At 29.1% G+C, this 12,604-nt stretch overlaps 1 protein-coding gene across 1 annotated transcript in view; it reads right to left on the bottom strand.

Annotated features, from left to right (window-relative positions):
• The window catches only part of LOC145321466 (uncharacterized), a 28,343-nt gene extending 17,217 nt beyond the window's left edge, over nucleotides 1–11,126 (bottom strand). The window contains exons 1-2 of the mRNA XM_080162890.1: nucleotides 11,022–11,126; nucleotides 50–108 (exon numbers count right to left, since the gene is read on the bottom strand). Coding sequence (XP_080019016.1) covers nucleotides 50–108; nucleotides 11,022–11,088 — 126 coding nt within the window. The 5' untranslated portion in view covers nucleotides 11,089–11,126. The remainder of the gene's footprint in view (nucleotides 1–49; nucleotides 109–11,021) is intronic.
• Between the last annotated feature and the right edge of the window lie 1,478 nt (nucleotides 11,127–12,604).

The raw sequence follows: 12,604 nt of genomic DNA, 5'->3' as shown, positions 1-12,604 counted from the left end.
GCATCAGCTTATTGTCAACTTATATTCTCTTTTAAAACTTAAACCTTACCTCAAAATTACTTGTATTTTCTGTTTGAAGGCTTTCACAATTACATATTCCACCAAAATCTAAAACAAAAATTTAAAAATCATAAAATTATTAAAATGTTAGGTAATTTTTTCCTAATTTTTTAATTTGTTTTTCTGTATCATTTGTTCCTATGAATGTATAATATACGTGGATATTATGATAAGGGGAAAATTGTCGTCAATTTAGCTTGCTAACATGTTGGTCAGTTCGTTCATCCAGGAGGAGAGGACAGGATGGGGTAAAGCGGGTTATTTATCCCGCTGCATGTTTCACTTTATGAGATGACATGAAAATTGTTTTTAAGCTTGTTTAATATGATTATATCATCTTGATTTTATTTTGTACTTTTCGACACAATTCTGATGAAATATGAAATTTCCAAATGGACTAAATAATATGCTATGCAGATTTAATCAAGTGTCTTGAATAATTATGTCATAAAATGATATGTAATGCAAACATTATAAAAAAGGCATAACCATTCAAATCACAGTACATTAACACAATTTGCTAAAAAAATTGCAACGAATTTTTGCCATTTTTATGCTTAAAATAGTTGATGTCTAGTTTATTTTAAATGCTAGAACATTTCAAAATTTGTAAAACCCATATGATTTTTTAAGCTTCACTTTTGTGGAAGTTATAATCCTTGTTTTATAAAATAAATGTTAAACATAGGAAACACAACCCAAATTCATTTATTATGGTGCATCTTTATTAGCGCAATATTTATATTTATTTGTATTTATTACTTTGGTATATGATAATAACTTCATATCCTTAATAAATGTGGCATGCCTACTTCCTAGTTTAGTTTTACAGTGTTTTCACAAAAATGTCAAAATTATAAAAAAAAATTTAAACAAAAAGATTTCATTCGCATAGCACTAATAAACTATAGAAGCGAAATTGCTCTGCAATGCTGAGTGTATGTTTATCTGTCCTGATATTGCTGAGTTTTGACTGGTTTTCCCTTGACAACTCAAAAATTATTTTATCCGTCCATCTGTTAAAGAGAAATTCATATGGCTTGAAAAATCAAATAATCATAAAAGATCTATCACAAAATAAAGTATGTGGTTTGAACCTTCAGACTTGCTACTTTCAAATGATTAAAGTTAACGTGTAAACACTATTAGTTTATGCAATATGGTTACCAAGCTTGAGTTAAACAGAGTTTAGCGTCCAACCATGCGTACATAATACACTAGTAAAAATTTAGTACTAAATTTTGTCCTAATTTTAGTATGTTTAACAAATGCTAAAAATTTAAATGTTATAGGGAAAGGTCAATAAAAGAAAATCAATTACCCTATCTCTTCATAAATGAAAGCAATACAATGTCCATAAATTTGAAAAATCAGCTTGTAGATTTATCATTCATTTCCCTTTAACTGAATTTTCCAACGCTTATTTTAAGTGGAGATTATTAGTATCTATTTAATTTACTCTAAGCTTTCATACCTTAAGCAAGGTAAAACCTGCATTTCAATGGTATGCTAAGTCGAAATCTTTAAAATAATAACTTATCTAATAATGAAATGTATATTTTAGGGCTAATTTTACAAACACTTTGAGACTCAAACAAATTCTAGGTTTGGGTGCTCTAGTGTATTGCCCCTCTCACAAAAATTTTAAAAAAGCATTGCAAGGGGACTTTGCGCTTTTTTAAAAGCAAGTCAAGTGAATTATTGACAGTTCAAAACAGTTCGTAAAAAGCAAACATTATAGGACTATTTTTTAGAGTGAACGCGATATTTTTGCAACGTCTTATGCATGTGCTTATACATTAATTTAAATAAATCTATATTTGCAATAACTTTACAATATTTTATCTTTATACTTCCTTCAAATTTGATAATTTTACTATTAAATTATATTTAAATATTTTTTTTATTCTTAAATATTACGTTATTGATGCATGAACAAATATTGCATTTTTTGCTTTTTTCATAACACTATAGTTGGCTAATCATTTTTATATAAAGTTGCGTATGCACCCCTAGCATCTAAGGGCTCTAAATTATAAGGGGGAGGGAGGAGGCAAGACTTATATTTCCATCTATGTGTAGCTTCTTTAAGATAGAAAACTTAAACAGTTCTTAACCAGTGGCGTGCATAGGGAGGTGTAAACACCCCCTTAAAACAAGATATTCAGAAAAATTGCCTTTTCATTTTTACCCCAAACCCAGGTAAAATCTTAACAGGCAAAAAACTACCTCGCACATAGTGCCATTGAAGCAACCCTTCCGAACCCGGTATTAGTGTCTTAGAAATTATCTTAGTGACGTAAATAAAATAGGATGTGTCGATACTACTAGGATTTTTAAGAATTGTTAATATAGGCCTGAAATCAAGATTTTTTGTGCTTTTAAAAAATATTAAAAATATTTCTAAAAATTCTACATTATTTTTGCTCACTTTTAAAAAACAAAATCAACTTTTTTTTTATTTTTTTTTTATAAAATTATCTTTCAAAATTGAAATAAGATCTATCAGCTGATATTGTACTTCTTACATAACTCAAGAGTTGACTTACAATGTGTAAATATTTTATAGATTATTTAGCAAAATAATAAAAAACCTATATGTAATTTCGTGATTAATAATTGGCTTAATCTTACATTAAACATTGAATGATTTAAAATAATTTTCAAATATTTGCTTTTATAATTATACTTATTGTATAAACACCTCATAAGTTAGCGCAAAATGCTATATATTTTATCACATATGAGCTATTTTTTAAGCCAGCTTTTTAGTCAAAATTTCAAACCAATAACAATTAAATCAAAAGATATTAGGTTAAAACTATATATAAACGAGAGTAAAGAAATAAGATATTGCTATCAACAACAACAAAAAAGGGTTTTGTCTAGTTTTTGGTAAAAATAACGCATATTTATCATTTTAAATTAAAGCTATCTTTTCAAGATTACATCTATAAATTCGTCTGTATTTTATAACTTATACCTTTTACCATGAAAAATCAATTGATTTTCCATAATAATTTTATTTCTATATTAAATTTAGAGACAGCTAATTTTTCTTTAAATATAATGAGATGTTTATCAGAAATTTTTAATTAAGCATAATAATGTATATATAAAAAAGACAATTACGAATAAAAACAAAACAATCAATTATTAGATTATTTATATCAATAGATTTAACGGAATTTGAACGTAATTGTTAAAAAAGCTAGCTTAAACAGTTTTGCCATTAAAAAATAACCTTCTTTATGAATGGTACATTCTAACAAGGGTAATGATATCCAGTAGAGCAACATATTTAACAAATATGTCTTTAAATAATCAGTCTATTTAACAAATATCTTTTTAAAATGCATAAGTTATATTACCTCTCACAAGATTGTTTAGTCCTTTGACACTGTACATAATTATTATTTGATTGATCTATCCTTAATTTTTATTCATATTCAATTTTATTGTTTGTATATAAATATTTAATACCTGTATTATAATACGGTTATTATTTTTTTTGCTATGTTTTTATAAAATAAATATCTAAGCAAATGTTACCAATTCTTATAATTAACTGGAATTGAAAAGAATTACTTTCATTCGGTTGCTAAAAAGAGGAGAAAAAGAAATGTATTGAGTCAGATAGTAGCCTTAACCTGTACAGCTTTACATTTATTTCATAGATAAATTGAAATTGAAATTAGATAAAATTATTAATTGATTTTAGATTATTAAACAAGACATGTTAGAATTATCCTATCAATTTCAAACTCTTCATGATGATTCCTATGACAGTTAGGTATAATTTAGAAAGCAACTCTATCATTGTTAACAGAAAGCCAGTACGTCCATTTAAAACATGCTTTGTGTGTTTTTTGGCTGCTATTGAAGAAAGACAACTGAAATTTTAAGTGAAAAGGTCTTTTAAGAGGTGTTTTAATGTATTTTTTTTTACAGTAGCTTTTGATGGATTATTTTAGGTTAGGTTAGGTGATTGCCCTGCAGGGTTAGGAAAATGGCCCCGCATGGATAGAGCCCCCCCCCCCCGCAGTGGCTAGAAATAGGATAAAATCTACTGTGAAAATACCAAGAAACGTCCCTTAAGAGGCATTGTCATGAGCCCTTTTTATTTTTTTTAATTTAATGATTATTTAAGGCACCCTAACATATCTATAAATCCCTTTTTAACCTGACCACAATTTTCACCTGTGCTCATGCACGGATTATCATCCCCCTTCCCCTTTATTCTGCCGCCATAATTTTATATCACCGTGTTCTCATGAATTTTTTAAACCAACTCCTCCCCCTTCCCTTTTATTCTGCCGGCCCCATTTCATATCTTTGTTTTCCCATGGTTAATTTAAAGCAACTCCTCCCCTTTTTTTGTGTGTATGTGAGAAATATTATCTTATTGGATATTATGTTTAAATGGAGGAATTAATTCATCAAAATGGAGTTAATGCATTACAAAATCGAAATTGGCATAGGCTTCTTTTTTCAGAAAACTCTGACTTTGATGTAGATTTAGATATATACAAAGACATTGATATTGATTCTTCATATTATTGCCCAGAAAGTTTTAGCCAAAAATTTAAAAATTCTAAAAATATCTCACTTCTAAGTATAAATATACAATCTCTAAACTCTAAATTTTCTAGTTTATCCGATTTAATTGCATTCTGGAAAAGTAAAGGGGTTGTATTTGACATAATTTGTTTGCAAGAGACTTTCTCCATAATTATGCCATCCATGTATGAACTTAATGACTACCATCAAGTTTTATACAAAACAAGGAAAACTTTTGTAGGTGGCGGGGTTGGCTTTTATATTAAAAAATCCCTAAAATTTTCTATATTAAATGAATATTCTATCTTTCATGAAAAAATAATTGAATGTTTATTCATTAAAATTGAACTTGGCAATAGAAAAAAACTTCTTGTAGGTAATTTCTATCGTAGCCCAAGTAAAGGAGTAAATAATATAACAGCTTCTATGCAAACTGAAATGTTTCTTGAGCATTTTCAGGGTATTTTAGACTCTATTTCTCAACGCAAATGTAAAGCAATCATTTGTGGGGATTTTAATCTTGATCTTCTTTCCTTTAATTCTCATAATCACACTGCTGAGTTTATTGATATGTTGTTTTCAGCTGGCTTTTTGCAACTTATTTCTAACCCAACAAGAGTATCTAGCCATAATAATCTTAATTCAGCAACCTTAATTGATCACATTTGGACTAATGATGTTAAAGACCAAATGGTGGCTGGAATAATCACCACCTATTTAAGTGATCATTTCTCAACTTTTCACATTATTAAAACAAACAAATATCAGCCAACCCCAAAAGTAATTTCAAGTCGAGATTTCTCTGAAAATAATATTGCAAATTTCAAAGAAAAATTAACTAACTTACCTTTTACTGAAGTCTATAACCATAATAACCCTACAGATAGCTATGAAACTTTTCAGAAAATATTTAAGGAAGCATTTGATCAGAACTTTCCATTGAAAGAAATTCGTTTTAATAAAAACTATCACATGATAGAACCCTGGATGACCAGGGGGATTCTTAGGTCTAGGGCTAGAAAATTTCAGTTACAGTCTCAGCTTTCAAAAAATCCGTCGGAAGTGAATAAAGAATTGTATAGAAACTATAAAAATGCTTACAACAAAGTTTTAAAAACGGCCAAAAAAGTATATTACAGCAATCTTCTTTTAGCTAACCAGGGAAACCTTAAAAAGAATTGGCAGATTATAAAACAAGTCGCTGGGCTTAAGTCAAAAAATAATTTCTCAACTGAAAAACTTGTAATAGATGGTACTGATATTATTGGTGAAAACAACATGGGTCAAGCATTTAATAGGCACTTTTCAAATATTGCACATAATATTAGGCAAACTATCAATCCTACTGACAGGCCACCTGATAGTTATCTTGAAGAATCTGAATTTTTATTTAACATTCCACATATTACACCAGCTAACATTATTGAAATTGTCAATAATTTTGAAAGTAAAAAGTCTGTTGATTATTTTGGAGTATCCTCCTTCTTGTTAAAACAAATTATTACACCAATTCTAGATCCATTGTGTTTTATTTTTAATCAATCTTTAGAATCTGGAAATGTACCAGATCAATTTAAAATGGCAAAAATAACTGCTGTATTTAAAAATGGCGGTGATCCTTTTAATTTAAATGACTATAGGCCAATTTCACTTCTTTTAATCTTTTCTAAAATATTAGAAAAATACATTGCTAACCACTTGCAAGATTATTTGTCTGAAAATAATTTGATTAATGAACTTCAGTTTGGCTTTCAAGCTAAAAATTCTACATTTCATCCTATGATACACTTACTAAATCATGTGAGTAAAGCTATGAATAAAAAAGAATACACAATTGGCATCTTTTGTGACATTAGAAAAGCATTTGATTGCGTGCCTAAACAGACACTTTTGATGAAACTTCGTAAATTTGGTATTCATGGTAATATGCTTAGTTGGTTTGAGTCCTATCTTTCCAATCGAACTCAATTTGTAAGGCTTGGGCTATTTGACTCTGAACCATTAGAAGTAGATAGTGGTGTGCCTCAAGGTAGCATTTTAGGACCAATCTTGTTCTTGATATTTTTTAATGATCTTCCAAAGTCAACATTACTTAAACTTCTCCTTTTTTGTGATGACACAACAATCTTAGCCTCGGGAAAAAACCTTAATGATCTTATTTCGTTTGTTAACACTGAACTTCAAAATATTTCTCAATGGTTCAGAGCCAATCAGATGTGTTTACATCCCAACAAAACCAAATTTACAATATTTTCCCCATCCCCATCCCTTATACCTTGGAATGAAATTAACCTTTACTTTGATGAAAATGATCCCAATACACTGAATCCAAATCCATTACTTAAACATAAAATTGACTTTGTAAACCATGAAAGTGAAATCCCTGCAATCAAGTTTTTGGGCATTTACCTAGATCCAGCCCTAAATTTTAAGTTTCATATAAAAGAATTAAACAAAAAACTATCTAAATCTCTCTTTTGCTTAAGGAAATGTCAAAGCCTTTTAACAGAAAGTGCTATGAAATCTTTGTATTTTTCTATTTTTCACTGCCATTTAGTTTATGGAATTCAAATATATACTTGTGCATCGCCTTCAATTCTTAATGCCATCAAAATAAAGCAAAAAATGGCTGTAAGATGTATAAAACAAGCAACATATTATAGTCACTCTGGTCCGATCTTTAAAAATCTTCAAATTCTACCTTTTGACTCTTTGTGTATCTTTTTTAAACTTAAGCTTATGTATGAATACAAAAACGATCTGTTGCCTAGGTCTTTTAACAACATGTGGCCCCGTAGGGGTGATTTAATTGCCAATTATAATCTTAGAAATGATGATAATCTAACTATACCTGCTTCTCGCATTTCTCTAGTTGAAAGACTACCTTACTGTTCCTTACCAACTCTATGGAATAATTTTAATGATATTGACAACATAAGAAATAGTTTGACTAAAAAGCAATTTATAAGCAAGCTTAAAAAGTGCCTACTAAATAGAATTGTAACCACATGTAATAGAATTTTATGCCGCTCATGTCTTTTGAGAAATTTAAATTAAGTAATAGCTTTAACTCCATACTTCATCTATTATCAATTTTATTTTCTAAAAATATTTTAATATCTAATATTCTAGTCCTCTCACATACACCCTTCCTCACTCCCTCATTTTCACATTGGAATGAAATATAATCCTTTTAGTTAATTTCTGTTGTTGTTTCATATTCCTATTTTATTTTCTTTAAACTTGTATATCATCTATTGCAAAGGCTATCCAATATTACCTCTCACGAGATTGTTTAGTCCTTTGACACTGTACATAATTATTATTTGATCTGTCCTTAATATTTTATTCATATTCAATTTTTTTGTTTGTATATGAATATTTAATACCTGTATTATAACACTGTTATTATTTTTACTTGTTATGTGTGTCATAAAATAAATATCTAATCTAATCTAATCTAAGGGACTATACCCAAGATATATGTGCATCTACTTAACGACTTCCAAAATTTGAGGGTGCCCTCAAGTAATCACCCCTTCCCCCCCCCCTGCATCTACTCTATACATTATTTTGTCTGTCTGACTGTCGGTCATGCTTAAAAAACCTTATTGTTGGAGAAATGTTATTTTCACGACTGCTTTTTAGATAGCCAGCTGTAAGTTTTAGTCAAGATACCTTATATTTATACAGATCTGCTCCATATACAGGGTGTTTTTTTTTAATGGAACAAAAGTATTGCTTAATATAACCTACTTGCCATTGACAGAAATTAATAATCTATATCTTAATTTCTTTATTGGGCTGGGGAGTTTTGTATATGAAAAAAATATTTAGCGATTTTCAACAAATTATGCCTTAAAAACCGGTTTTTCCAAACAACCTATTTTTGGAAGATTTTTGGATCATGACCAATTTAAAGAGTGAGCAAAAAAGCGTACATTTTTAAAATTAAAATTGTGTGGCTTGTGTTAATAGTAGAAAAATGTTATGCATATCGTTGGAATCGTCATAAACTTTAGTTTTTGGGTGTTTAAGAACTTTTACTGTGCTACGTATAGTTTAGGAGCTACGTGGTAAAATGTCCCAACTTACTTAAAACTTGTCAACCTTTCTCACATTTTCCAACGTAGCTTCTATACTACAAATAGCATCAATATGATACATATATTTCCAAAAACTAGAGTTTATGATGATTCTAACGATATGCATAACATTTTTCTACTATTATCACAAGTCGCACAATTTGAATTTTAAAAATGTATGCATTTTTGCACACCCTTAAAATCGGTCATGATCCAAAAATCTTCCAAAAATAGGTGGTTTTGAAAAAACGGGTTTTAAGGCATAATTTGTTGAAAATCGCTAAATATTTTTTGCTTATACAAAACTCCCCAACCCAATGAAGAAATTAAGATATAGATCATTAATTTCTGTCAATGGCAAGTGGGCTATATTAAGCAATACTTTTGTTCCATTAAAAAAAAACACCCTGTATTTATTGTCTGTCTGTCTGACAGATATACTTAAAAGGACAATTTAGTTTTAAAAGAAAAAAACTTAAAAAATGTTGGTGGTTTTTTTTCTAAGCGCGTGAGGGTGCAGGTACCCTATCCTAAAATAGTTAAAAACCTTCCCATGACCTATGTCCCTGCAAAGGAGAAGCATATTAGTTAGGAAGATCCTTCCATATAAATAGACACATACACACAAACATTCTTTTACTTTGATATAAGGATTAGCATTTTGTTACTGTATCCTATTACTAGCGGCTACGCCTTAGAGGCCTCTTGGGGCACTTGAGGAGGAGAGAGTCCAATTTAATAAACCAATTTATTTTTCTAGATTTTAAAAGAAAAAGACAAACAAACAAACAAAGAGACAGACAAACAGACATCCTGTTACTTTATTATATCCTATTATATAAATTAGTAAGCTAAGCTTTTTTTGACTGTAGCAACGGATCTTGTTAACCGCTGAACCTAAAGGGTTCTTCTTTACAGTGAAGCTTATTATAGGTATAGAGAAGTTTATAACTATTTAGGAAGAGGGCTCTCCACTCTCCAAAAAAAATAACACCTAGAAAAAAAGTACCATCTCCGCAATTTTACTTCTTTGTTTTAAAACTTAAATTGAAAATTGGAAGAATGAACTTTCCCCCTTACCACCCTAAAAGCTTCTAGTGATGTTACTGCTAGTGATAATATATTATAGTTTATATCAATATGCGGATTTTAAGAAAAATTTAATCAAATATGCGGACTTTTTTCAACCTTTTTTTGACAACATTTATTAGACATATTAGAATTATACTATTGATTTCAAATTTTGCACGGAAGTATGTCCTTTTACTGTATGCTTTATTTACGCAATTTTGCAACAAATTTATGTGCAATTTCATTTAGACTTCAAAATTAATATTCTGCTTATTAAGTTCTGACACTCTAGCTATTGTGCGTTTGTTCTACCTTCTGATTTTTGTGCTTCTTTTTTATGGATGTTGTCATCCTTGTCTAGAAAATACAAATTAATTAATCTATGGTAGAAAGTACAGAGAGTATAAATTATTTCCTACATTTTCTTTATCAATTATCAATTATCAATCACCTCTATTATCCATCTCTTTTTTAGGGGTTACCTTTCCCACCTCCCCTCTAATCCCTCGTTTTTAGTTACGTCACTAAGATAATTTCTAAGACACTAATACCGGGTTCAATAAACTTTAAACTTTTAAAAATAACTATTTTTTGTTGCTAAATTGTTTACTTTTTTTCTATTTACTCATCTTTTTTATCGACTTGGATAAAATTTGTTGAAATAAATTTCTTTCAAAAAGAATTTTCTTTAGAAGTACTCGAGTAAATTTTCTAGAATCCATTTAGTTAAATATTCAGAATATTATTTCTGGAAAAATTTTCATTTAACCTTAGAATTACATTTCATATTTTGATAAAATAGTATTTAGGGTTGATTCTATAAAAAGGGCTCGGCTGCCGCTTGTCAGCCGACTTTAAGCCTCAAGCTAATCAAACTTTTATCCTTTTAAAAATTGCCGGAAGTCTAAAACTGACTCAAATATGGCAATTCTTTTTTTCCAAAAAAAAATTCCAAGCATTCGAACGGACATTAATTTGAGGCTTAGTAGCTTACTTAGCTTTGGTTTAATGGTCCTAATAAATAGTGTAGCAAGCTAAATTTTTTGGTATTGCATAGACAAATTTATAAAAGCCTATAAAAGATATTGTTTGCTTTGCGGTCTAGAAATGAATGATTTCCAGCGGATAATAATATAAAGTGGATTTTAACACAGCATTTATAATTTTGCAACTATTAAATTCAATGAATATATTCATCTTAAAACACATGTAAACCCACCTAAAAAAACAAGAATATAAAAATACCTGTAAAAATGAGGACAGTTACCCAGAACCAATGGTTCCAGAGGAACCCAGCTAAAAACATTTTCATTTGGATCAGATATTAGCTAGGACATTATCATTTAGTCTGAAAAGGAAAAAGAAATTAACATCCAGATATCATGTCATAAAAAATTTAGCTAATAATTTAGATCTCTTAAGGAAAAAGTATATTCAGCCAAAAATATTATTCATTATAATCAAAACATTTAAAGTGTCAAAAATATAATTAACACAGTAAAGTAAGTAAAATATAGTTAGAATTCACCATAATACAGTAGGGAGAGATAATATACAAAAAAAGATTTTTAATTTTTTTATAAAGATTGGTAATACATGAAAAAGGAAAAAATTGAGGTAATATCAAAGCTTTTATTTTCTCTGACATCTTATATAAAAAGATTACACTTTTTTAAAAGATGTGAATGTATATACAAACTTCTAATACTTTATGTTTCAGGGTCTTTTTTCATCATAATATATGTCTCTGTCAGTGGGCATACTGCGTTGTTGCGTGAGGTTTAAAATTAAATCTAGAGATAGGTTTCACGTAATTTCTATACACCTCCGTCGGCTAAAAGTGACATTTATTGTTAGAGGTCCCTGTCGAAATATCATAAAACCATTTCCAGTATGGCTTCGAAACCGATTGATATCCGTTGGATTAGAACAGGTTTCAAGCCATACTGGAAAAGCATGTATAGCTTCATATAAATAACAATTTTCCACAATTATTAAACTTAAAATCATTAAATTAACACCAGTTTTGTTAACTTGGGCATTTGGCCCCTTATGAATACAAAACTGGTTTTAATTTTACAACTTTTAATCTAAATATTTGCTGAAATCTGTCTATAAAACAATGCGATAAATAAAGTAAAGTAATTAGTTAGGGATCTAATTTGGTCAACTGTTACCGATCACTTTACAAAATTTGATACATTCTTCACTTTATTTAGACAATAGATGGATTTTAGATTAATATTTTCGAAGATTTTCTCAGATATTAATTTAAAAATCTGTTTATAGATGTCTAGAGTTTTATTTTTCTAATAGTGCCTACAGGAAAGATTCATGTATGTCTTAGGATAGTTATAGGATACTCCGCCCCTTTCTAAAGTCAAGCCCCAACAAAAATGAATAAGGAATGTACATTGTACATACGTGGATATTATGACAGACGAAAAATTGTAGTCATATTAGGTTACAACATGGACATCATATATTGGTCAGTTCGTTCATCCAGTAAAAGGGGAGGCGATGGGGTAAAGGGGGTAGTTGGGGGGCATCATTATGTTATCCAGCTACAAGTTTCACTTGATTAGGGTACATGATAATCTGGTGTAAGATCCAAGTAATAAAAAAACCATTCATGCAATAAAAAATATTGTGCTTTTTCTAACTCTAATAGTTCCTAACTTGACAATTTCTTACTGAACAATATTTGAAGCAATATGGCGCTAATATTTCAAAATAAATAATATTTAAACAAATATTTTAAGGAAAATATTCGTTGATTTCAGTATTACATAATTTCCTTTTAAAATTTCGTGATCTTGAAATAAGAT

The sequence above is a fragment of the Acartia tonsa genome, chromosome 1 (assembly GCF_053477335.1).
Source record: "Acartia tonsa isolate MP-2025a chromosome 1, ASM5347733v1, whole genome shotgun sequence".
NCBI classification, from domain to species: Eukaryota; Metazoa; Arthropoda; class Copepoda; order Calanoida; family Acartiidae; genus Acartia; species Acartia tonsa.
Note: the sequence above shows the minus strand (reverse complement) of the source record. Positions and strands in the feature narration are given on the sequence as shown.